This window comes from Cimex lectularius, unplaced genomic scaffold (assembly GCF_000648675.2).
Source record: "Cimex lectularius strain Harlan isolate CLEC.00 unplaced genomic scaffold, Clec_2.1 scaffold50, whole genome shotgun sequence".
In the NCBI taxonomy this organism is placed as follows: Eukaryota; Metazoa; Arthropoda; class Insecta; order Hemiptera; family Cimicidae; genus Cimex; species Cimex lectularius.
This window is the reverse complement of record NW_019392716.1, coordinates 909,136-935,221: the sequence shown is the minus strand read 5'-3', so window position 1 is coordinate 935,221 and position 26,086 is coordinate 909,136. Positions and strand designations below refer to the sequence as shown.

General features: G+C 33.5%; 4 protein-coding genes across 7 annotated transcripts; 2 read left to right on the top strand and 2 right to left on the bottom strand.

Annotated features, from left to right (window-relative positions):
* Positions 1-1,626: 1,626 nt before the first annotated feature.
* LOC106664223 (eukaryotic translation initiation factor 2A) lies at positions 1,627-9,506 on the top strand. The gene is made up of 13 exons (XM_014389717.2): positions 1,627-1,810; positions 4,474-4,618; positions 4,690-4,808; positions 4,866-4,965; positions 5,019-5,197; positions 5,277-5,359; positions 5,468-5,618; positions 5,689-5,859; positions 6,030-6,204; positions 6,261-6,424; positions 6,485-6,780; positions 8,686-8,827; positions 8,892-9,506. The coding sequence occupies exons 1-12, from the start codon at positions 1,774-1,776 to the stop codon at positions 8,809-8,811; spliced, it is 1,746 nt and encodes a 581-aa protein (XP_014245203.1). The 5' UTR covers positions 1,627-1,773; the 3' UTR covers positions 8,812-8,827; positions 8,892-9,506.
* On the bottom strand, positions 9,421-14,097 carry LOC106664226 (coiled-coil-helix-coiled-coil-helix domain-containing protein 10, mitochondrial). 2 transcript variants are annotated; one of them, XM_014389723.2, is made up of 4 exons: positions 13,934-14,097; positions 10,051-10,204; positions 9,727-9,961; positions 9,421-9,650 (listed from the first exon to the last, which is right to left on the bottom strand). In XM_014389723.2, the coding sequence occupies exons 1-4, from the start codon at positions 14,002-14,004 to the stop codon at positions 9,640-9,642; spliced, it is 471 nt and encodes a 156-aa protein (XP_014245209.1). In that variant the 5' UTR covers positions 14,005-14,097; the 3' UTR covers positions 9,421-9,639. The 2 variants fall into 2 exon arrangements, with proteins under 2 accessions (XP_014245209.1, XP_014245210.1); XM_014389724.1 differs by lacking the exon at positions 13,934-14,097 and adding an exon at positions 11,071-11,317.
* On the top strand, positions 13,547-22,087 carry LOC106664224. 3 transcript variants are annotated; one of them, XM_014389719.2, is made up of 12 exons: positions 13,547-13,848; positions 17,137-17,207; positions 17,269-17,408; positions 17,465-17,582; positions 18,326-18,495; positions 18,566-18,687; positions 19,844-19,927; positions 19,990-20,088; positions 20,153-20,416; positions 21,382-21,543; positions 21,616-21,760; positions 21,823-22,087. In XM_014389719.2, exons 2-12 carry the CDS (start codon positions 17,185-17,187, stop codon positions 21,981-21,983), a joined length of 1,488 nt encoding a protein of 495 aa, XP_014245205.1. In that variant the 5' UTR covers positions 13,547-13,848; positions 17,137-17,184; the 3' UTR covers positions 21,984-22,087. The 3 variants fall into 3 exon arrangements, with proteins under 3 accessions (XP_014245205.1, XP_014245207.1, XP_014245204.1); XM_014389721.2 differs by lacking the exon at positions 13,547-13,848 and adding an exon at positions 15,723-15,914 and having other exon boundaries at positions 21,853-22,087; XM_014389718.2 differs by lacking the exon at positions 13,547-13,848 and adding an exon at positions 15,723-15,914.
* Positions 22,088-22,324: 237 nt separating this feature from the next.
* Positions 22,325-25,947, bottom strand: LOC106664225 (actin-like protein 6B). Its single transcript, XM_014389722.2, has 4 exons — positions 25,163-25,947; positions 22,997-23,248; positions 22,738-22,935; positions 22,325-22,670 (listed from the first exon to the last, which is right to left on the bottom strand). Exons 1-4 carry the CDS (start codon positions 25,826-25,828, stop codon positions 22,455-22,457), a joined length of 1,332 nt encoding a protein of 443 aa, XP_014245208.1. The 5' UTR covers positions 25,829-25,947; the 3' UTR covers positions 22,325-22,454.
* Between the last annotated feature and the right edge of the window lie 139 nt (positions 25,948-26,086).

Below are 26,086 nucleotides of genomic sequence, written 5' to 3'. Positions count from 1 at the left end.
TTTTGCACCTGGTTTGACAGTGTCTTCGAATTTCCCTTTTATGATTGTTACCACCTATCTGCTCAACCTAAGATGTATGATATCCTTACTCGTTACGTTTTTTAATTAGATCATCGACTACAAGCAACCAAAGAAGTGGTGCTATCCCTCCTTGTGTGCATCGTTGAGTAGATACAGTGTGATGACCATGTCTTATTATTTATTAGTTATTTCCGCCTCTTAGAATTCTTAATAACCAGAGACTGGATTTTTAAGCAGTAAAAATTGACAAAATATGCAGTTGAAAGCCCTAAAATATGCAGTATTAATACGTTAAAAGTATATATTTTAAACTACTTGAGTATAATTAATGTTAATAAACAAATACTTCTCTAAATTGCCTTCCATGAAATAGTGCCGATGGTCACTTAAAATTTGTGAGAATATTGAAATAAGGCTCAAAAAGGGGCTTTATATTCTTTTGTTTTGTTTAGTTTTCTTCTAATTAAACCAACTTTTTACGATACGATTTTACATTAAAAATCCTTCAAGTATGTGATATTGTTCAAATATGCAATTTTATGCGATATTCATCAAATATGCAAAAATATGCTCTATAAAATTTAACCTACAGCTTCCTAGATACATGATTCAGATAGATAATCGATTTCTTCGGTCGTATGTCGTGGCAAAAAAAATATGCAACTGCATAAAAATCCTCTACTAATAACCAGTTTGTACTTTGTAGTTGAGAGGACTATAATTTTTCTTTGTACAGATGTTTCAATGTCTGTATGAAGTGTTATCAAAGGCCCCCTGTATGGCCAAGCAGTAAAGTGCCATTTCTTTATTTTCCATTGACTTATCAACATGCCCTACCAATTTATTTAGAACAGTTTCATGGAGTCAGATATATCTGTTCTGAGTACTATAAAGCTTTGACTCTATCTAATTTATCCAATTGCCATCCAAACTTGGATGGATGGACTAAAGCCTTTAACTATTCCTTTTAAAATAATTTGGAAGGCCAAATCTATGCAAAAAAATCTATTTTAAATTATTTAAATTTATTCCTGTTCTATAATTAGAATTTCAAATTTTTGTACCATAATTTAAACATTTCCTTAGGTCTTGGTTGAAATGAAAAAGTTAGTGTTACGAGCAGGATTCAAACCCTCAACCACGAGTTATGAACGGATGTGGACTGGATAGGTGCCGGCAGACGAGAGCTATCAGCTATCGTGACGATAGCTCAAGTGGTAAGAGCAGCGGCGTATTGAGCCGAAGGTCGTGGGTTTGAACCCTGCTCATGACATTAACTTTTTCATTTCTACCAAGACCTTACAAAGAAAGAGTAATTATTTGAAAGGAGTAATTTGGCCAATAGACCACTAAACATAATGGATTTCCCTTAGGCTTGTTACTATATTTATAAAACTAAAACTATTTCTAATATACGTAAATGTTAGCGGGCTTAAAGCCCTATTTGTACTTTTCAAATTAAATATTTTAATGTTTTGAGTAATGACTAATGAGCATTCAAAAACCATCGATGTGTAGATTCGATGGTTGTACTACCATCGACGGTGAGGTTCCGATGTTTCATCGATGGTGACCTATCTATGCTCATATCTACTCGCTGTTACTGCAAAGTTGCAACCAGACCGCGTCGGCAGGCAGGAGCTGGAACTATCGAATCGATACTTGTAACTTGAGTCCGAAATTGAGTTGGAAGTTAGAAATGGAACTATAGCTATAGCTACATTGCTATAAGTCTATAACCGGTCGCACAATATGACAGAGACAGCTCTTCCACAGCCGCTTTTAGCAGGTAATATTTATTTTAGGATCTTTTTTATTTGTTAAAATAAACAATTTTTCTTATCCGAGAGATTGTCGACCTGGTAGCAATCAACCATGTGTGTTTTGGTATTAAATTTCTCTTTACTCCGAACAAATGGAAAAACCTACATGCTTGAGATAATATTATGGAAATGTTAATAAAAAATATATATACTTGCCAACATTAGATTTATCCATAGAATTTGGAACATTATAATCATTTATCCATTACATAGTTCAATTAGGGATACAGTCCCAAAATAGAACAGTGAGAATAGAATAATTGTAATAACATTAGGTAAAAAGACAGTGTAAGAAGTAAATAATTAATGAAATATAACAGTTCAAAACACCTGCAAATGGAAAGAAAGAAAATCAAAGATATGGACACAATGTAGGTTCATTTAACACGATACAGATATGCCATCAGTGAGTTGTGGATGACGCTGCTGTGGCTAGCTCTCAACACCCTTAAAAAAAATATCTTTCAGATAACCAACTCATCAAATGTGGAGAGTTTCCTTGAATGTTTCCAGCTTAAGATTGCTATAATTATTTGAAGATCATGAGATGCAGTCTGGTGTGACAGGTTTTAGAAAAACATTTTCTTTATCGCGCCAATGTTTCGATCTTTATTGAGATCGAAACGTTGGCACGATAAAGAAAATGTTTTTCTAAAACCTACGTCACTCCAGACCGCATCTCACGATCTTCAAATAATCATTAACTAACGGTCACTAAACACCACACATTGCTATAATCTTCATTTCTAGCATTTTTTAGAACATGGTGTTGTAATGTTTAATACCAAGCGGATTCTGAGTTATTGTTTTTTATTTCAGTATGATTGGCATTTTTATTTTTTAAGGGCAAACCGTTGTTCATTGCCAGCCCTCAATTATTTTCCTGTCTTTCTTGCCCTTTAGTACTTCCAATTTCATTTCATGTTTCTCGAGCCAATTTATAATTTGGTAACTGACTCTCTTTTCCTTACCATATTGTTTGATTCTCTATATCCCAGGGTTTCATAAATTGTGGATAAAATAACAAACACACAATATAAAACATAAGTCTAGTTGTCTCTATCCCAGAATACTTGGTATTTCTCACAGTAATTGGGGATAAGCCCCTCCATTCATACTAATAAGTTATACTCATGCACTAAACTTTGTTCACATTACCCAAGTATTCAATATTGCTCAGGGTAATTGGGATAAGCCCACCATTCATGCAAATAAATATATTCATTCCAATAAATAACACATATCATACATAACTATGATAGGCATTATATTAAACTAGTATTTATCTTTTGATTATTATCTATATTATTATTATTTTTATTATCTCTTTCTCTCCATCTATGATGCAAGCTTTAAAAAAAAAAGATGCACTTATGATTGTTGTGATCTGGACCACAGCTAACAATCTTAGCTTGATAAGAGCTAAGATTCAGGTCTGTGATATGCACTTACCCAGTGGCTTTTTTTTTGGAGTTTTTTTCTCTCTTATATCTGGCATTCTTAAACCAAGGAAGTTTTCCCTTAGAGGATGTTTGTTTTGTCTCGATTATACATTTCTATGTACACTACACATTAAGGAACACATGGTGCCAAATTATGTTCGTATTTTTACTGGCCTTCCCATTTCCACTTCATTTCTCTAATTACTTTTATTTTAATTATCGTTTTCAATATCTTTTATTAGGTTTTGTTATCTGCTTGACCAAATAAATTCTTTTCAATTAACTAAGGCTTTGGTTGAGTTAAAAAAGTTAGTGTCACAAGCGGGATTCCAACCCACGACCTTTGGCTAAATACACCGCTGCTCTACCACTTGAGCTATCGTGACTTTGATCCACTCAGACACTAACTTCCCATCTCTACCCCACCTTTTGAATTTTCCCTCATTTTTTGCCATTTCTCAAATGTCGTGTAATCTATTTGATTCTCAGCGACAAATGAAATGGCCATTGCCTATCTCAACCAAAACCTTAATTAATTGAAAAGAATTTATTTGGTCAAGCCGACCACGAAACCTAATAAAATGTAATAAGCAAAATGAAGTATACTTCACTAAAGCTATCCGTGGCCATTTCATTTGTTGCCTAGAATCAAATAGATTACACAACATTTGAGAAATGGCAAAAAGGAGGGAAAATTCAAAAGGTGGGGTTGAGATGGGAAGTTAGTGTCCGAGAGGATCGAAATCGCGATAGCTCAAGTAGAAGAGCAGCGGTGTATTTAGCCGAAGGTCGTGGGTTCGAATCCCGTTTGTGACACTTACTTTTTTATCTCAACCAAAACCTTAGTTAATTGAAAAGTTTTCAATCAACTATTTCATCTATGCAATTTTGAAAAGATGAAAAATTAATCATATTTTAGTTGTTTATTTTGCTGCTAACATATACTTGGACCACTTTTTGTTTTTTAAAATATCAATAATGTTTTATTAAATGATTAAATTTGTTACAAAGTTAATAAGCATGCTTTAAACTTATACAAATAATAAATTTGCAATATGGTACCTTGATTGTCCTTTGACCTAATTAAATTTTGTACATTTAATTTTACTTACTGTCGAATATTCTTTATAATGCTTAAGTTTTGATCAAAACACATTTAAAAATAAAATTTGTTTATAATTTTTCAGCTCGATCTTCATCTGGCGTCTGTGTATTCAGTGGACCACCGAATAATACCTTGGAACCACTTTTAAAATTAGACGACTCAAAGTCATGTCGTTGCTTGAAATTTAGTCCACATGGAGATTACCTTGCATGGGCCAATGGCGCTAAGTTCGGCTTAATTAATTATCTATTTTTGTTAAATGTATGTACAGTTATCTTATTTTGTTGTTTTTTGTTAGGGTCATAGTTGTAAAAACGAAGGACTGGTCGAATGTAGTTTCCTTAGATCTACCTAAAGTAATGGACATACATTTCTCGCCTAAAGGGACCTACTTTTCAGTTTACGAACTTTATTCGAGTAATGTTATCTTTTACTATATCCCCTGAATATTTGAAAACAGTGTGAATGTCATAGGATCTGGAGATGCAAAAGATGAGATTAAGAATCTCATTGTATATCGAACAGAAAATGGAGAAATCTTAGAAGCTTTTGAACAAAGGAAGCAGGAAAATTGGTACATATTTAAACATAGTTCTAAATATTTTTTGTTAATATTAACTTTTCTAGGCAGCCACAATGGACAGCTGATGAAATGTATTGCTCTAGGAATGTTAAAAATGATGTATTTTTCTGGAAATCTGAACTTTTAACTGGTCCTCCAGAAAAGAAATTGCAAAATCAAAGGATTGTTAATTACAGCTTATCACCATCAGCCCCTCAATACCACTTGTTATGTTATGTACCTGGTAAACTAGATTTATTCTACATCTAAAATAATTTTTTCAATTTATTAAGGGAAGGTATTATTTATAAATATTTTTATAGGAAAATCCGGCCAGCCTTCTGTATGTAAAATTTTTCAATTTCCAAATTTCGACAATCCTCTCGCACACAAAACATTTTTCCAGGTGTGTATTTTGTGTTATTTGATTAGAAATGGTTAAAGCCTGTTGAAATTAGTTAACAATAAAAAATTCTTTTGTTGTATAATGGCATTGAATTTATATTATTGTCAGGCAGATAGAGTAGAAATGTTCTGGAATAAGAAAGGGACGGTGGCTCTTTTTTTAACAACTGTCGACATTGATAAAACAGGCAGTTCGTATTACGGCAAACAAGGCCTTCATTTAATAGATATCAAAGGAAATCAAATGAATGTGTCATTAGGTATTCAAGTTTAACTAGACATGGACATTATGAGTTTTTTCTCTCCTTAAAATAATTTTTATCACTTTAGCAAAAGAAGGTCCAATACATGCTGTTGAATGGTCTCCGCTGGCGAATGAATTTTGTGTAATTTATGGCGCAATGCCACCAAAAACGACGCTTTTCAACACAAAAGCTGAACCTGTGTTTGATATACCATGTTCACCAATAAATTCTATATACTACAACCCTCAAGGAAATAATATCCTTTTTATTAAAAAAGTTATGACATTCGCTTTGGATAATTTTTAACTTTTTCTTATGAATTATAACAATTACATTTATAACTACGTAGATTCAGTATATGACTTGTAGTTGATAATGATGCCATATAAAGAAATTTAAAGTATGTTCCTTGACATAAGAATTTACTTGTTCTTCTTGGAGGCTTTGGTAATTTACAAGGCGCAGTTGACCTGTGGGAAGCACCTGCCAAGAAATTGATCAACAAAACCAAAGCGGCCGATACAACTCTAGTTTCTTGGTCTCCCGATGGTACATATTTTATGACTGCGACAACTGCACCACGCTTACGAGTCTGCAACGGGTTTGTAAATGTTATAATGCTTAATAAAAATGGTTATATTAAAAATGTCATTTCAGGTACAAAATATGGCATTATACAGGCAGCCTCGTTCATGAAAAGTCATGGAATGAGGGTGAAGAACTGTGGGAAGTGGTCTGGCAGAATTTTCCCCCAGGTACATTCAAAAAGCCCCAAGTCTGTTATGAGCAGGTTAAAGGAATCGCTTCTCAGTCTCCTGAAGGTATTGGCAAATAAATAAAAATTAAAAGGTTGATTTTACTTTTAAAAAAATTTCCCCCAGCTTCGAAACAAGCTTATCGTCCACCAGGGGCTCGAGGCAAACCATCGTCTTTCAAATTGAACACAGAAATAGTCGATGTAAAACCGGGAACCGTGGTAACCCAGAAAGGCCAAGTTCAAATGTCGAAAAATGCGATTAAGCTGAAGAAGAACCGAGAGGCAAAAAAAGCGGCGAAAGCGGTAGATGGTTTCATTTCACAGAGTGACGTCCAAAAGTTGAATGATTATGCAGACTCATTGAAAGAATATACGTCTACTGATCCAGAAAAAGAAAAAGCTATTAAAAAATTGAGAGTGGTAAGTCAATTTATAATTTATATATTGTTCTAATTGATTAGCCACTTTTGTCAGAGGAGTTAAATTTTAACATTGGCTATATTTGATAAATGGACAATTTTATCATTAAATGCCTTCCATTGTATTAATCTTAGTTTTTGTTTGTAATTATTAAGTAAATCAAATAAAATAGGGGATTTTAAAATAATGTGAGAATTTTAGTATAAAATTAGTTTATTAAAATATGAAGTATCTAAAACATCATGGCCTACTTAGTAGAAAGCGCTGGAGAAATCTTCAGATCTTTTTCTAGTTATCCCAATCTTCTTGAAGATTTATTTATGGAGTCGAGGAATTGATATGAGCCGTCTATAGATTATTTACAAACTTACCGATACAATACAAATTATTTACAAATTTTTTACACACAAAAAAATTATGATTAAAAACTACATTTTGTTTTAAATATTCATGTTAAATGATATTCTTCAAAGCACAGAAGATACAGTACAATTTATTTATTTTATTTTTTGTCTCCAGTACTGCAACCTGGGCATGTCCTTACTTGTATTTCTTGGGTTTCTAACACATGCAAATATAATGATATCAGTAAAAAGCAAATGAGTTGATGGTTGTCTAAAAAAACATAAGAAATATAAAAAGTCAACAACTGGAAAAGAAGAGTTAAAAAAGGATTGAACACAGCACTCACTCCATCATTCACCATTTTTATTAATTTGCAAGTTAGAAATACGTCACTTGTTTACTATTCCCTGCAGCTCTTCTCCTATATTTTAGCTTTTTAACATAAAGTCTATAACAGTCTATAATTCTGTAGTTATTTATAAAAAGAAAATAATCAAATTTTACTTTTAAAAGCTAAAAAAATTTAGAAGACAATTTTCTCAGTCGACAAAGGGGCTAACCAGAAATGGCACCGATTTGAAAGCAGGTATCACACTGAATCTAATCTACTTCAAAATGAGAATCCATAAAAATCGGGAAATAATAGCCGATGGAAAATGGTCTGTCTGAAAAGAGACGAGGTCTCAAATGATAAAGATCCTGTACGTGGGGTTAATGTTCATTGGAACAGTTATCAACTGTTTGATAGTTAGCTATCATCTTGGTCTGCGTATCTTTGCTAATTTTTGTTGGTACAGATGCATTCGCAATCTTCAATGTTTAGTGAAAATGACATACTAAAGATGGCAAAATGCTGAAACACTCCTGAACCAATAAAAATCAGCGAAGATAGGAAGACCAAGATGATAGCCGAACTATCAAACAATAGGTTTATCAACACGCAGAACACAAAAGGAAATTCACAAAATTAACAATGCTGCACTATATCATCAAAATATTGCCTAACAACTGACCCCAATGAGTAATCATTAAAACCCCATATTTCAGACGGCTATGTGGAAAATTTCATACCAGGCCATCTTTCACGAACCAACAAAACAGGCGTGAACCATGTTGAACTGTTCTATCACCCCAATAGGCAAAGCTTGTTCAACAGAACGAATAAAAATTCATCGTAATCAAAAGTATTGTAGATGGAAAGTTATCAGTATTATTAACTCTGTAATCTTGAATTTGCTGAAGTTTTAGTATTAACATTGTCAAAAAACAGTCTTTAGTAACCTTTGTATGTCCAGATTTAAATGCCAACTTAAGGGGACACAGTATTATTTAAGGTAGGACATCAATCATCGGACAAGCAACTCATTTTTTAATGTCACTGGGGTGCACAAAAAAATTGAAGTCCAATTGATCTTCAATAAAAACTAACAAGCTGATTGTGGTATCTCATGCCAAAATGAGTCTCGTTTTTGTACTTTTTTGCTCTTTATTTTTTAAAATATACTTTCTGCCTTAAACTTAATGCAGTAAATGATTAATCTTGTTTCTAAATGTTCACAGAAATTAATTGAAATAGAAAAGTTAAAAGAACAACAAAAGGCTGGAAAGCAACTTGAAAAAAATCAACTCGAGAAGATGAAAAACGAAGACACATTGCTCAAGCAAATGAAATCACTAGCGATGTGATTTTTTAATCTAAAAGGTGCACATTTCATATTTTAACTGATAATAATCATGTATATTATTTCATTTTTTATGCTTCATAGGTATTGGAAGCAGTCTTTTGGAGGGAAAGCTACCGTAACACAAATTGTCATCCATGAGCAGTCATGAAAGATATAAAAAGTGTATATAAACACCTTTATATATTTTAATTAAAAAAAGAGAGAAAGAGAAACATTTCTGAAATATTCTTATAAATACCTGCACAGCCTTATATTTTTTATGGTTTAAAAATAATATGTATTTTTTTTTACTGACAATTAAAAGATGAAAGATGACCTCTTAAAAATATTGTTTAATCATCGAGCTGTAGACTTGGTAAAAGCAAAGAGGTGAGATAAAGAAAACAAAATGTCCGCAAAAAGTCAATTTATTTGGGTATATTAAAGAAACATTTCTGAAATATTCTTATAAATACCTACACAGCCTTACATTTTTTATGGTTGAAAAATACTTTTTTTTTTTTTTACTGACAATTAAAACAGATGAAAGATGACCTCTTAAAAATATAGTTTAATCATCGAGCTTTAGACTTGGTAAAAGCAAAGAGGTGAGATAAAGAAAACAAAAATGTCCGCAAAAAGTCAATTTATTTGGTATATTAAAGAAACATTATAATGGGTCGATAAGACAAATGTATTGCCATATTTTAAAACAAATAAACAATGCAATTTGACAAAATTTATTTATCAGAATTAAACAATTTTTTTTACGGATTTTCTATATGCATTCTTGACTCTTGCTAGAACTACATGCTAAATTTAATTTGTTTCCATCCTAAAGTTGTGCTTATTATATTATATCTGTGGAAAAGGCAAAATAAAATAATTAGAAGATAAAACACAAAGTTAAAATGGATTTAATGACTTGAATACTCACTGTTTGACTCTCTACATTGCCTAATAGCTTCGTTGAAGCCTTGGCATAAAGAAAGATCGGACTGTTGTTGAGCACATTGCAAAAACTGTTTGATTTCCCAAGCACACGGTCCAGTCGGTTCTTGAGCCCCGGTGTTAGAGGCCTGCTGCACAGGTGCAGGGGCTGCAGCTGCAGCATGGTCAGATGAACCTCCGCCACCCAGCATTCCAGTTAGTCCAGCCCCTACGACATGGCCCTAAAACAATTTTTTTTTTTTTTTTTTTTTTTTTTTTTTTTTTAATTTAAGCGGTAAAAATCGATTGAATAGAGGTTCAGTTTATTTACAATAGTTGATCCGACGGCGACACCACCGGCCGTAGCTGCCATCTGTCCAAAAAGCCCAGGCTGTTTAGGTTGTTGCTGTGCGACCATCGGTGGTGGTTGTGAGGCGACAGGGGCTGGAGGATGGCTAACAGGTGCACGTGTTGGAGCAGAAGCCCTGAAATACATAGTATTAATAAGTTACTTATAAAGATAACGATAAATTTACATAGTAAAAGAATGGTTAGCACAACGTATATTCTTTTGGAAGACAAAAAGAAAGAATGGGGGTGCTGTTGTGTAACTGTTTTATAAACATTGTAAAATATTGACATAAGCCTGCCAGGTGATGATCATCCTTTTCTGCCAATTATCGGAGGTTTTGTTGGTCAAATTTCACCATCTTCAATTATGTCTGTGACCGACCACTAAAGATGTAGGAATGCTGATACTTTTTGCCCGTTGTCTCTTCCACTTTTGCAGCAATACCAGGGCATGCAGTTAGGCAAAAGAGGTAATGAAACTGGTTTAACAAACTCGCCTTGGTCTGGCACTTCGCCATTGTATAAAATTTACAAAACTTGCTCAACTGAGAAAACCCTAAACAACTCAAAATGGAAGAAAGATCAAGCTACGTTTTAAAACAAAAATTAAAACTGTGATTACTCGTTTGAATGGTAAAAGTCTGCGTTTAAATAATAATCTAAAATCTACTATACTAATGTGTGATTTTTTAAATGTTAAAGGTGCAAGCAGAAATTATTAGGATGAGGCAGATAGCTGTGAAGGTCGTGGATAAGACTTTTTTATACTATATCCATGTTGTATTTTTCCACTCAATTTTCTTCAATGTAATTATTTTTAACAGCCAACAAATAGTTTTAGCTATTTTTAAACAAAAAAAATAGTTTCTTAAAATTCGGGTCGCATCTTGTAAAAATAAAAAATAATTAAGAGGATAAAATATTTTTGGGTGTTGAAGGTGATTTCTGATAGTGATTCGACTGAAAACCGATCACGTTGGAAAAGCGAAAAATATCTAACCTTGTTGGCGAAGCCGATCTTCCTCTTCGTGGCATTATTGATAGTTGATTGTTTTTTTAAATATAAATCAAACGTTAATATAAAATACGGTGTAATTTCCTTTCTCGGTATGAATCTCAGTCGAATGGAACGACGAAGACTAGAAGAGTACCAGCAGGTAAGTATTACAGCAATGGAACTAGGACGAATGAAGTTCGAGAATGGAACAATCTAGAACTTTGCAGTGACGTCTGACGTGTAGCAAATATGTCGGTCGCATCACATGGTTTTGACTTCGTCATACGCAATGACGCAATACAAGTAAAGAACAATTTCGCAATACAAATTTGTTTTAACTTACCCTTAAAATCTATGTATTCATTTTTTTGTATGAGTTGATTTAGTTTCTTTGGATGTATTCACATAATATTCATTCAATTTACTTCTTACTTATCTTCAATAGAATTTCATCGTGTATATTTTGATTTTGTGTTTATTTATAAACTAATATTAAATAGGATCAATGGGCCTTTTTTACTTTCTCTTACTAATTAATTTACTTAAATTTCCAAATTTCACACCGCAGTCTGCTTTCTTCCATTTTTTTCATTCCACATGATTATCTTCTTTATTCTGGTATCAACCGACTCCAGACAATATACTGATGGACAAAACTAATGCACCATCCTTCAATTATAATTTATTTAGGATTATTCATTTTGTGAATACCAAAAAATAGGTTTGAATATAAAAAATAAGACATTTAAAAAGAAAAAATGTTTATTATCCAATTCTTTAAAAAATATATATATTGAGTAAATAACAAAATTAAAAAACAAATACAAATTTAAGAAACTTTCTTATTTCTACCTCTGGCACGCATCAAGTCCGTTAAACGCCTTTACATTCCTTGGAAACTCCTGGAAAATCCTGAAGAATGTCTTTCCCATTCGTCGAGAACAGCCGTTTCCAATTCTCCTAGGGTGTTAGGACCGCCGTCGTATTCGTCGTTTAAGTTGGCCCCGAATGTGTTCAATCGGGTTCAGATCTGGACTTCGAGCTGGCCACACCAAGCACTCCATTCCAACCTCATTCAGGTTGTCATCCATAATACCTGGTCTGTGCGGGCCAGGCATTATCCTGCATTACCAAGAATCTCTCACTGATGCGGGGGGTCAAATGGCAAAACATGTTCTTTGAATATGTCTTGCAAGTACCTTTGTGAAGTTAGAGATCTTCCTAGCTCAACAACCATTTCGGTGCGGGCATCCAAGGAAATGCCACCCCAGAATATCAATGACCCACCGTGGAACGCCACCTGAAGAACCATACAGCATGTGGCGTAACTTCTCCATATGAAATTTCGCCCAATTGAAGATTTGAGCCAACTCTCACCTCTTCTATAAAGAGAACTCGTTGTTTCCACAGAATTGAGCCTTCTTCTTACAGCCCTGGAGGTAATCGAAGCATTTCACAATGATGCGGTTCGTAGGTCTTGATCTCTCGTCTATCTCGTCTGTAGACCTAGGTCGACCCTGTCCAGGCCTTATTGTGTGAAGCCCTGTTTCTCTGAAGCGCCAAAGAACCCTTCTTATTGTAGAGTGATTTACCCTCAGTCTCTTGTTCATAACCTCAACGTCTTCTCACCATTCACGCTAATAAATACATTAATAGAAGAAGAAGAAGCTTTCAAGCCTTATGAACAAATGAAAGTTGGGTTCGCCGTAGATTTGATATTACTCGATAACTCACACAACACAGTAAACGATATAGATTTAATGAGACATGTTTGTTTCATCCTTTTTTAAAAAAATAGTTCCTACTCACAGTAAGTTGTTTTCCAACGATCCGGATTTCGAGCCCTTAGCTCATCATCAGGTTGAAGGATTTCTACAATCACGTCTCTGAATTGCAAAAGTAAGTAAAGTAAGTCACTTTTGCAATTCATTTCGAGAGACGTGGTTGTAGAAATCCTTCAACCTGATGGTGAGCTAAGGGCTCGAAATACGGATCGTTGAAAACTTACTGAGTAGGAACTATCTTTTTTAAAAAAGGATTGAACCGCACTCACTCCATCATACATCATTTCTATTTGTTTTATTGTTTTGAAGTGAAGTTTCCAATTCAAGTGTTCATAAAAAATAAAGCCTAGGTAACGTACGGAGTCAGCGAATTGATTATTTTTGTTATTTAATTTGAGTACAGAAATAAGATGAGGTTGCTTCTTGACAAAGAGAATGGCGACTTTTAACTTTTTTCTTTCTATTTTGAAGCCATTCGTTTACCAGCGATATCGCTAATTGAATTTGTTCTTCTAATTGAGGAATATTTTTATGCTTATAAAAATTAATTACGTCATCTGCATACAGCATAGCTTGGATAGGAGACTTTATTATTTTGAGAAGTTGGTTGATACAAATACATCATTTGTAGGTTAATGTCAGACAGCATTTCCATGTGTTTTTTGTTTTGTTTTTTAATAACAAAGTAAAAACATTAAAAGACGATTAATTTAAAACATACTGTCGGTGTCCCAGCCGCACGAATAGTTTGTCTGTATGTACAGTGACAGTTTTGAAACAGGGGGTCAAAATAAATGTTAAAATTTGAATTTTTTGGAGTCCGCGAGTGTATATGAGTGTTTATAATTTAAATACGGAATTCCAAGGGGTTTAAAACGGATTCTCTATACACGCGAGGGATCATTTTTATTTTTTAAATTTTTTTTAAGACCGTGGTCAAATCTACATACATGTCATCCCCTTAAGATTCCACATCACAGAAATATTTATTTCAGAGGTACGTGCAATAATTACATAATTTCAAATATATTCTGTGTATTACCGAAATACCAGTCAAATTTTTTTTTTTTTAATTTACTCACCTTGTCGGTGAATGCGTTGAAGACTGCCGCCTCGGAGGGGCTCTCGACGTGTTTTTTGAATTTCTTGGCATTTTATTTGGACCGGTTGGACAATATTAACTGAAACTTTTGCTTTCCACTAATTCTTGCTTGCTAAAAACAAAATAATCAGCTGCCGTTGATAAATATTACATATGCTTACAATTTTTTTTACTTGTTTATTATTTCCATATTCGTTCAAATATGTATAATTTTATTTTAATAACGATATTCTGTGTATAGCACTCTTTCCCTACTTGTGTTTGCTGTGTTATTGCACACACTAATAATTTTCAACTTATATTCTAAAAAGTAAAATATAAAAGGGGTTTAAATAAATAAAACAGTAGAAATTTATTTTTTTAGGTCATAAACAAATTGTCAAATATCTAATAACAAACTCTCATCAGACCTTCCTGTTGTCGGCGTTCCTCAAGGTGCAATTTTAGAACTCGTATTGTTTTTAATTTTTATTAACGACCTACCTTCTTGTTTAAATTACTCCAAATTCACTTATATGCTGACAATATAAGATAGATTGTCTTACAACATAAGATTCCTATATACAATGTGTCCCTCATTTAATCCTTGATTCCATTTAAGTCATTAACAAAGACCTTGGCTCAGTCAATTGGGCTTTGAGCAATGGTCTCAATCTTAACCCACTCAAATCCCAATCAATAATTATGACATCTGCCAACTAAGGATTTCCTTCTTTGTGGCTCTTTAATACCCTTCTCTAACCAGGTAAAAAAACCTTGGTGTGACTTTTAATAGCAGATTATCTTGGGATGATTATTGAGGCTTTATTGCTAGAAGAGTCTATGGGACTTTAAATTCACCTTGGAAATATCATAAATTTATCCCTCCGACAATAAAACTTAAAGTACATTTACATCTGACATTGAATGATATTTATGTCAGACCTAATATAAACAGTGATGAATTTATGTCAGAGATATATATTTCAACCACTAGCTATTTGTATCAACATTTCTATACCAATAGATGTAAACATCGGTTAGTTTCAAGCTCAACCTTGTTTGACATTTGTTGCAAAAGTTGGCCTTTTCTGCTGTTGTAATAAGTGTAAACATGAGTGACAAAAAAGAGCGGTTTAAATCTAAAAAAAATATAATTATAATTTTTATTTAATAGTAGTACCTGCTTACCAGATGCTAAAAATCACAGTTACAGCAAGTTGTTCTGTTACACTAATAGCTTTTCTGAATCTTGCTTTGATAGTCTACTTGTCAAAACTTATTTTACCGTTTTTTTTTGTTTTTTTTTACATATTGCAGTACTATCTACTCTTTTTTCCTAAATCATACTTCTACTCAAAATTTAGAATACTTTTTAATAATTGCACAAGATTTGACAAGTTCATTCTGGGTATTGTTTTATTTGATCACCTTAAACTCCAATGTCTTATATACTAATTTAAAATCAAAAATAAACACTACCCATCACACTTATTCATCAGATTCGATTTTAATTCTTTACATAGTATAAATATTGTAAAAAGCCTGCTTCAAAGTGATAAATTTATAAACAATTTCATATTGAGTGATTATTCTCCAATTCTCCACAATTTAAGTATAACTCCACTTCCTAAACCAAAAAAAAAACCGTCCCTTCTGCAGAGCCAAGTTTTGAAACTATTCCCTGATATTCTAAATTCCTCTCTAAACCTAAATTCTCAAATGAAAAAATAAAAGACCTAAATACGTTATTTCAAATCATATCCGTCCCCTCTTAAAAGCCAAACGTCACGTCAGACGTCAGACTACATTGGCATCAGTCCGGTAATAATGTTTTGGTCCTTAGCTAGTTGATTCAATCTGTTGTAACAAATTTTGGCATGTTTTTTAATTTTAATTTTAACCATCATTTAACGCAACCCATTTTGAATACACCTTTATATTCTCATCCTGATTTAAACAACATACAACACGAACAGCAAGTAAGGCAAAATCTTCATATCCCCCTCCCTACTTATCCCTCTATTAAACCTTTCAAGCCTAAAATTCTATTAAATTCACTAATTTTGTGGTCCGCTTGACCAATTAATATATTACAATTAATTAAGGTTTATAGTTGAGATAAAAAAGTCAATGGCACGAGCGGGAGCGAACCCACGATCTTCGGCTTGATACGCCGCTGCTCTACCACTTGAGCTATCGTGACCTAAATCCACTCGGACACCAACCTCCCATCTCAAAAATAAAATTCTCCCTAAAATTCTATATTCACAACTCCCTAGTAAAAAAAATCCCCCAGACACGATCTTATAATTCTGGAACCTCACACAGAAACCTATAGTTTTTTGACTATCATTTACAATTCAGTCTTATGAATCTCTCACTTTCCCCTACTATAGAAATATTACATAATCACTTTCATACCACACAAACCTCCCTAGCCACATCTCTTACAGACCATCATCCCAGTGATGTCCAAAGTCCTTGAAAGATTCCTTTTAAAATGACTAATATCTATTCTAGATTTACATGTCATTCTTTCACACCAACTTGGTTTCCGTCTTCGACATTTCACGATTCAGCAATGTTTCAGGGTTGTTGACATTAATGTGCTTTAGAGAACAAAGAGTACTGTTCAGTTCCATCCCTATTCCCTAGACATGTCCCAAGCTTTTGACAAGATCTGGGACCTGGGGAGTTCTCGTCAAACTAATCAGTACCCACTCCTTATTAGTGACACTGATTCAGAGTGACATGAGGCAACAAGTTTTCCCAAGTCAGACGATCCAGGCCAATGACGCACAAGGGTTCTTGTCCCATCCTGCGTACAATTTATACTGCTGATCTGCCGATACATACTAACACCATGCTTACAACCTATGTAGACAATACTGCTAATTTATTCCCTAACTCCAATCCTACTCAAGCCACTGTAAGCATTGGCTAGCTTTTAAAATTTGAGAGATTTCTAGATGACTCAAAGCATTGAGGAATTTAAGATAGAGGAAAACTTAGGAGAATTTGATGACTGGCAGTTTTTCATCTTGGCTTTCTTAAATTGGAGAAAGAATGGTCAAAAGAAATTATCAATCTATTATTCTTACGAATCGTTTCCTTGTGATAAAGGCTGAACTATGTTATTTTTGTGTTTATTTTATTGTTAATATTTATAATCAGTAGAATGTTAATGGTATTAATTTTCAGGATATAATAGGAGATATTGTGAGAAAACATTTTTAAAAATAAATAAATATGAAAGAAGAAATTGTATCACCGTAAGTATCTATATTTATAAATTTATTGTTAAAAGTAAATAAAGACAAAATTATTTTTTAGAAATACAAGAACTCCTGTTTCAATATTGCAAGAAACCCTGTTGAAACAGCATATAACCCCTTGTTTCAATACGGTATTCAATGGTACAGGTAATGAAGGTACCTTTTTTAAAATAGAAGTTAGAGCTGGAGACAAAACAGGTCCGTTTTGTTAATTTATGAAATGTATAGAACATTAACATCGAATTATGTTATAGAATTTGGAGTAGGAAGATCAAAGAAAGAAGCCAAACATAATGCAGCAAAGAATATGTTACGTATTATGTCAGAGGAAGATAGTAAAATTGGGAAGCTCATATCATCAGAACCAGTGATGTAATTATCAAAACCCATTAGATTTTTTTTATAATTATTTGTGTTTATGAAATTATAACTTCATTTTTGTTTATTTATAAATCGTGAGATGCGGTCTGGTGTGATGTAGGTTTCAGAAAAACATTTTCTTTATCGTGCCAATGTTTCGATCTTTATTGAGATCCTCTTCAGGGCCTGGGATTTACAAACATTGTTTACATATAACAATTACATTTTGGATGTGGAAAAGTGAATTTATACAATGCAAAATATATTTTTTATATATTCAATCAAAGTATTTCTCCTCACTCAAAGTATTTTTCCTTTCACCTCAAAGAAGCCGACGCCTTATACAAATATGTCTTTTCTATACCGACATCCTTCCCCACCCCTTCAAAATCCAACGTATATAAACACAAAATAGCAAAATCTCACTGGCACTCTCGACACGACACGCAAGAATGGCACAATTACACAGAAGATAAACACTTTGAGTGAGTAGAAATACTTTGATTGAATATATAAAAAATATATTTTGCATTGTATAAATTCACTTTTCCACATCCAAAATGTAATTGTTATATGTAAACAATGTTTGTAAATTCCAGGCCCTGAAAATGATCTCAATAAAGATCGAAACGTTGGCACGATAAAGAAAATGTTTTCTGAAACCTACATCACACCAGACCGCATCTCACGATTTCTAAATAAATATCGATTAACGGTCACTAATCTGGACTTCATTTTTGTGTGTAAATTTCTAGAAATTTATCGTCAACCGATACCATCAGTGAAAATTCAGTCGGATTGTTATGCAATTTCTGCAACAAAAAGCAAATCGCTCCACCGGTTATTACACTCGAACGAGAAGAAGGGCCATCACATGCCAAAATGTTTGTTATGATCTGTAAAGTGTTGTCATTTACTAGTCATGGTATATATCCAAGTTTTTTTTGTTTATTATTATACGTGATACTTCTTTAATGAAATTATAAAAATCTCAGGTAAATCTTTCAAAAAAAAGATAGCGAAACAAAAGGCTGCACAAGCTATGTTGGCAATACTAAATAAAAACTTTGGAGATGATGATACATCAGAAGAAAATCAGACGAATGGTGAAGCTAAGGTAGCTCACTTCTTTTGTTTCATTTATCCCTTACTTTATAACAAGTATTTCCATAATTGGTCTAGATTATCTTTATAGTAAAATTATAATAGGGTCATTATTTTTAAAGTATGGAACAATTAATTCCCTTTGGATGGTTAGAAAGTGTACAATTTAAACTGTAGGTTTTAGCTTATCTGTTTGTTTAAAATTATTAGTACGCACTTATTATTATTATTAGTTATTCCTTTACCTTATGACAGGACATGTGCTCTTCAAATTGATGGCAAGAGTATTCCATACTCAAAAAGGTGGCCTAAAAAGCAATTTGGTGGCTTTTTTATATTTTATTTTAGAGGAATGGTAGTGAAAATTTTTATGGACTATAATTTTTTCTACTTTTGCATTACTCTGTAAGATTTCTCTAAGTCAATCATATTTTCAATAGAAATAAAGCCATTATCATTGAAAAGAAGTTAAACAAAAATTCTACAACGATGGCAATTATTGTTACGTGTTTAATTCCATGGATAGATTAAAAATAAAATTGTCATTAAATTACCTGATCCTTCATATTTCATAGTATGATTATTATCTATGTTGTTCAGGAAATTTAGTCTCATTTCTTCTTCTATACAAATTTTATCACAATTTCCCTAATGGCATGGTAAAAAAATTAACAAAGACTGCATAAAAATCCAATCAATCCAGTGAACCACCATCTTCCACAGTGATTAATTAATACAGATTAAAAATTTAATAATTGAATATAATAGTAAGTACAGGGACACAGTGTGGTGGGCGAGAGGTTAGGCATCTGATTTATGCCATGCTAGCCGTTTTAGGTTGAAATCCCTGCATGGAATTATTAATAAAATACTAATTAAGTTATAACTATCAGAATATCCAAGCAAACCACAACACTACAATCGTTTTTATAGTGTGAACCACTCAGAAATTAGATTTAATGTAACAAATAACAGAATATAGTTGTAGAGAAATGTCTTAGTGGTTTTGAAGAAGTTTTTTTTTTTTAATTTTGTGTGTAAAAATAATGAACGAAGGTAAACATCTTCCAAACAGATTATAAATTGAAATATGAAACTTTGCATTTATTTTTGAGAAATTTGAACTCGAAAATAAAAATTGACCTAATGATTGATGGTGTATTTTATAGGGAAAAGAAGACCAAGATGTTGATACGAGTAAAGGAAAGTGTCAGGAAGAAGAGACGACATGCAACAAGATTCCAAAACTTGAAGTAGTTAATGTTGAAAATCAAAAGTTTATGGTGAATGAATTGAGACAGTTATGTTTTTGCAGGGAAAAGAAGTGGACAGTTTAGATACATCAAAAACCCCAATCTGTGAAAAAAGAAAATTTCAAGAAGAGACGACATGTATCAAGAAAGCAAAGCTCTATGTACTTAAAGATAAAAATTAGAAGATTATGGTGAATGAATTAAGACAATGGTGTATTTTTGCAGGAAAATGTCGAGGACAGTTTAAATACAACAAAAAGCCAAAGCCTTGAAAATGGCAAATTACAAGAAGAGACAATATGCAAGAAAGAAAAACTTGACATACCTAATGATGAGATGAATGAATTTTTACAGTATGTGGAAAATGAATTAAAGCTGTTGGATTCAGAAGAAAAGCGAAACATGGCAAAAGAAATGATTAAGAAAATATTCAATTCGTTAAATGAAAAGGAAAACGGAGATTCAAGCGAGTTGACTATTGAAGAAAAGGTCTGAAAAGAGATGGATGTCTAATTGAAGTGTTTTTTTAATTATTATTGTTTTAATCCTGCTAATCTGAGAAACAGGTTGTCACAGCATTTTCGGAGAAAAGTAAATTCAATTTGAGATATTTTATTTATTTTTCACTCATGCTTTTTTAAAAAGCATAGTTTATGTATAACTTTGTATTCAATCAAGCAATTACACTTGAATGTTGTGATTGAATTAGCTTTTTTCTTTATTAATTAATGTAATTTTTAAGTACCTGAAAATTGTTTTTATTATAACTAGATTCTTTTATAACTAGAATGATCAGCGTGATAGAATATAAAGTTCATAAGGCCATTAAAAAATATGTTTGTTTTTGTTTTAAACCAGATTCCAAATGTAAAATATAAAATGAACATTGTAACAAGGTAAATATGAACCTTGGCAGCCAAAGACAAAAATATTGCCATTTATATTTCTGGTTTTCGTCATGCTGATTTAAATTATGTCTAAGTCATTAACAGACATCCTGTTCGACCTATACTTGGTTTTGTTTCAGGTGCATTTCATTAATGCTCAATTTTTATTTTGATAAATTTCTTTCATGGTGTTTTCTACTGAAAAGGCCTTTTTAAAAAGTAATTTTAGATTTGAATTCAGGGCTGTTGAGGTTTGAATCTGAGGCCTTCCATCATCGTGTAAATGCATTAACGATTGACTCCCCCCCCCCTATTTTTAGTGTTGGGTCTGGATCAACAAATTGGTGACAAAAGTATTTGATGATTGCCAAATAGTTCTTTTTTTGTTTTTGTTTGTCTTTCCACGATTTGTGAAAAATCCAAAACTAGAATAGGCTGGGATGATTGGAGATGATCAAGCTCTAAGTCTAGACCAGCATATCTAAACACATTATTGTATACATTGCCCCTTTATGCGAATCATGGATTTTCTATTTTCACATTTTAATTTCCTTTCATAAATTTCAGTTTGCTGCAGTAAATAAAGTTGTGATTAAGTTATTAAAAGAGAAAAACATTGAGCTGTGGAAATGCCGGAAAGCGATTGTTCAAGTGCCAATTGCAGACCATTATAAGATTTTGTGCAGTGAACCGTTTGCTAATAAATCACAAACTTTGACTTCCCTGAAGGTCAAAATAATATTTGTTGATGTTGCCTTTGTTTAGTAATGGACTTCCTAAGTTGTGCTAATCTACTTCCAGAATAGGTATAAAGCTGAAGAAATCGCCCTTTTAGACAATCTACAAGAGACATTCAAAACAATAATGGAGGATTATTGTTGGACCTATTCATTTAAAAACTTAGTACCAGAAAACGATAGTTCTCAACAAGATGACCAAAAAAGAGGTATTGACACATTAAAAAGATTGTCGTGCATTATTGAATCATCATTTATGTACAATTTGTAGAAATATTCATTTCTCTTGATGTTAAATCAGTGCCACCGTGGAGTTTTGTAGAAAACGGCAATACAGAAGATGAAGTGAAAAAGAAATTAATTGCCACTGCCATGAACTTTTTATACGAAATGACTTCCAAAAATCATGGGGCAATCTTTCAGGATCTTTAATTCATATGCTATTTGACTGATAATAAATCTCATTAATTTAAAATTTGTATAAAATGTACAGTTTTGTAAATATATAAATACTTGAAATTTAGGTCGCAAAATCATTGAATTTGTCTGAATTATTATTAACATCGTCCTTTATCAACTACTCTTGTTATAGAAGTAGATGAATGAAATGGGATAGATTTTTATTACATAACTTTCTTATTATAATTTATTATAAATGATTTTAATTTTTTTTTTGAAAAACAAAAGTTATAAAGTTAATATAAAAAATTACATATGAAAATTGAAAATGTTCAATTATTTATTCATAAGAAAGAAGAAATTTATAAGTATCCTTTCTTTTAAAACTAAATTAAGAATTTATTTTATTTTAAATTTCCAATACATAAAAGATAAAATTAAATTGGCCAAATGACAATTCTGTTTGTATAGAAAACGTTGAGAATCTTAAAATATAGATACTGACTAGGGACATTTTCTGTCGATTTGACCTTTACCCGATTCATCGTATTCCTGACTGCTGATCCACATTTGTTGGAATGTACCGATAGACGCCAAAATCGAACCACCTATCCAGGCACCGAATCTCCTTTCTGAACAACCGTTGGCTGATATCAGTTTCAACCTCATGCTCGCTGGTATCCTCATGGACAAGTCTCGGTTTAATCGTTCAGTGAATCCCTTAAAGGAAATATAAATTTTCACGTCATTTATTAACAATACTGTGTAAGCATTTCAGTTTATATACCTGGATGAAAGAATTGCCCCCAGTGATAACTACGCTGCCGTAAAGTGCAGGCCTTACATCGACGTCGCACATTCCAACACTTGTTGTTACAATGTGCCCAACGCCAAGCATTGTATTTCCAACTAATCCTCCTCTCGTTTGAACCACACTGGGATCAAACAGTGCCTCAGGTATCCTAAATCTTTCACTGCCAAAATCCTGAAAAAGAACGTCATGTTTAACTATGTGAAATTTAAAAATTATTAAAATTAAAGTTCACCTGATGATAACCATGAGGAAATTCATAATGTGCAGATGGAATTGAAGATACAGTTTTTTCATCGTAAGGTGTTTCGGAGACTTGTAAAACAGTGTTCTGGAAATCCTGAATGACTTTCTTAACCATATAAGCATGCCAAGATTGAGTCACCTCTGGAAGATTGCGTTTTTTTGTATATTTTCCTTTTTCTCGCTCTTTCACTGGCTCTTTGCTGCCAATCATGTAGGTGGGAACAATTTCGATATCATTCTCCTAGAAAATTATAGTTCAAATTAATTTGTGTAAAAACTAAGGCCTCTCGTGATGAGACCCAATGAGTGTCCCTATGACGGTTCAATAATAATTATGGTTATTTGGAGATTGTGAGATGCGGTCTTGTGTGATGTAGGTTTAGAAAAACATTTTCTTTATTGTGCCAAAATGTTGGTCCTTATTTAGGGCTTGAGATTTACAAATATTGTTTGGATTATACAAATACGTGTAAGATGTGAAAATGAATTTATTCAATGAAGTAAGCAATATAAATTTTTTAGATTTATTCAAAATATTTGTACTCACTCAAAGTGTTTTCTGTGTAGATGTATTTCACTAATGCTTTCAACAGAGACACATCTACACAGAAAAGACATACTTTGAGTGAGTACAAATATTTTGATTAAATGTGTGTTTCTTAGTAACCGGTTGTTTCTTAATTTGTTGAAGTCATGAGGAGCGGTGAAGAATGAGGTAGTATAGAAAAATCTTTTTTATTTTTTTGCCGATGTTTCGATCTTTATTCGAGTCATCTTCAGGGCATAAAATGTGGTGCTATTCTTGTGTTGTCATATTGGTTTTGTGTGAAAGTGTTGATGACGAAAAGCCAATATGATGCCAAAAGAATAGCACCACACTTTATGCCCTGAAGATGACCTGAATAAAGGTCGAAATGACGGCAAAAAAATAAAAAATATGTTTTTCCAAACTACCTCATTCTTGACCGCTCCTCACGATTTCAACAAATTACTTTGATTAAACCTAAAATTTCTATATTGCGTACATCATTGTATAAATTCATTTTCACATCTTACATGTGTATGCTGGGCACGACCACCTTGCTATGACCGAACGAACTCTCTCTATTCGCTTGCTTTCTTTTAAGCGATAAGAGAATAGTTGGCGTAAGTGCTTCGCTGCTTATTCTTGTGTAGGGGAAGGTGGAGTTCAAAAATTTAAGAAATCAGAGTATATTCTCAAACATTTATTTTAACAAAATTAAGCATTTTATATATGCACAACCACAGCAAAATCTTAACTTATCCACCAAGTCAGCCACAACTCTAAATCTGGGATGAGCTTAGTTGCAAAAGGACTTGCCCCAAACGATGCTCGCCAATATCAGCTTACATATCATCCCTATGTCCTCCAGGATCTTCTTCCAGCAGCTTCCCAGGTCCTCGGCAGTCGACTCTATTCGACTTGCCGCAATGGCTAGTCCTTCCTGGCTCTTGCTGGCTGAGTCCACTCACTGAGTCCCAGAAAGAGTGTGGCTGCATTCTGCCCTCGGTGCTGGCTGACTGGTCCCTTCTTTAGACTATTCGAGCCTCTGAACTAGACAATTCTAGCCCTTGAACTGGACTGACTTTTGATTTCCAAATCATCCCTTTTTATACCAGTTTCTCTGCTGAAGTAGGGTGGAAAGGAAAATCAAAAGTCGGGGAGACTGGTGTCTCGCACCTGATTGACACTACCCCGATTTACGAGGTCCCACGTCACTAGTGACAACCTTTCAGCACTAAGTAACTCGACGTTAGTTACTTATTTGATCGGTTCTCCAACTATTGCAACTTTGTTTCCCAGGTTCATGGGAAATCTCCTGGTACCCCCCATCAGGGTCTGCGACACCCTTCAGATTTACAACCCTTTTTGTGTGGTCCTTTAAACTATTTATTTTTTTCTTATTTTTACAATTACAACTTATTCTAAGACGGGGATATTTGTACAATCCAAACAATGTTTGTAAATCCCAGGCCCTGAAGATGATCTACAAGATCGAAACATTGGCACAATAAGGAAAATGCTTTTCTATCTCATGATCTCCAAATAATCATTAATTAACAGTCACTAAATACCACACATTCATAATTGTCAGCAGTCGACACAATTTAATAAAATTTGATTTCTTAATACCTGCAAGAGCTGTTTGCACTGCATTGTGATGTAGTCTCCTCCCAATGGGCTTTTGACGATGGCCTGGCTAAGGACGAAGCCGTCTTGAACAGGCACCGCTGAAGTGTGAGTCGCACCGCTGTCGACGACCAAGCCGGTGGCCCTGCCGTTGGCAAAAGCGGCCAAGACGGCGTTTTTGACAAGAAAGAAAGCCGGGACGTTGTATTTCTCGAACATGAGCTCCGTCAGCTTCTCCCTTTTCTGACGTACGTTCCAAGGAGCTTCGGACATGAGGACTGGGTGGAATTCAGAGTCGGACTGGATGCACTTTGCGTACGTGTAGTCGAGCACTTTTTCGAACAGGTCCCAATCTTCGATCATACCGTCTTTCATGTAGCTGTGCACTTCCATACCCTTCCTCGCCACGTTCAATATAGTCGTGTCTATGAAGTATTTGTTCGAAGTGGTCGAAGATATATTGGACGAATCCGGCTTCCTGTCAGTGTCCATGGCCTCCGTCTTTAAGGTCTGGTTCTGGTTGCCGTCTTCGATGACCCCGACCGCAGCCGGTATTTCCGCCTTCGGAGCGTCCTCCTGCGCGTAGCCGACTCGGAAAGAATGGTGGCCCACGTCGAAAACCAACGCCCCGATCTCATCTCCCCCATACAGCATACCGCTACCGCTCATCTTTTTCACTTATTTATAATTAAGAATTAAAGGAAAATTCAATTAAAACACTAATGTATAAATCGGACAGGTTTTGTTTTTGAAACCTCTCCTTTGTCGGCTTCCAATTTCTCTTTCAATCACAACTAACAAGCAGCACCTCCAAGTGTTAGCACTTTCAAAATTAAAATATTAAAAACACAATGTTCTCAATGTTTTAGTTTTACTCTTAAACAGTAAAATATATTATTATATTCTAAAAAAACACATATTAAAAAA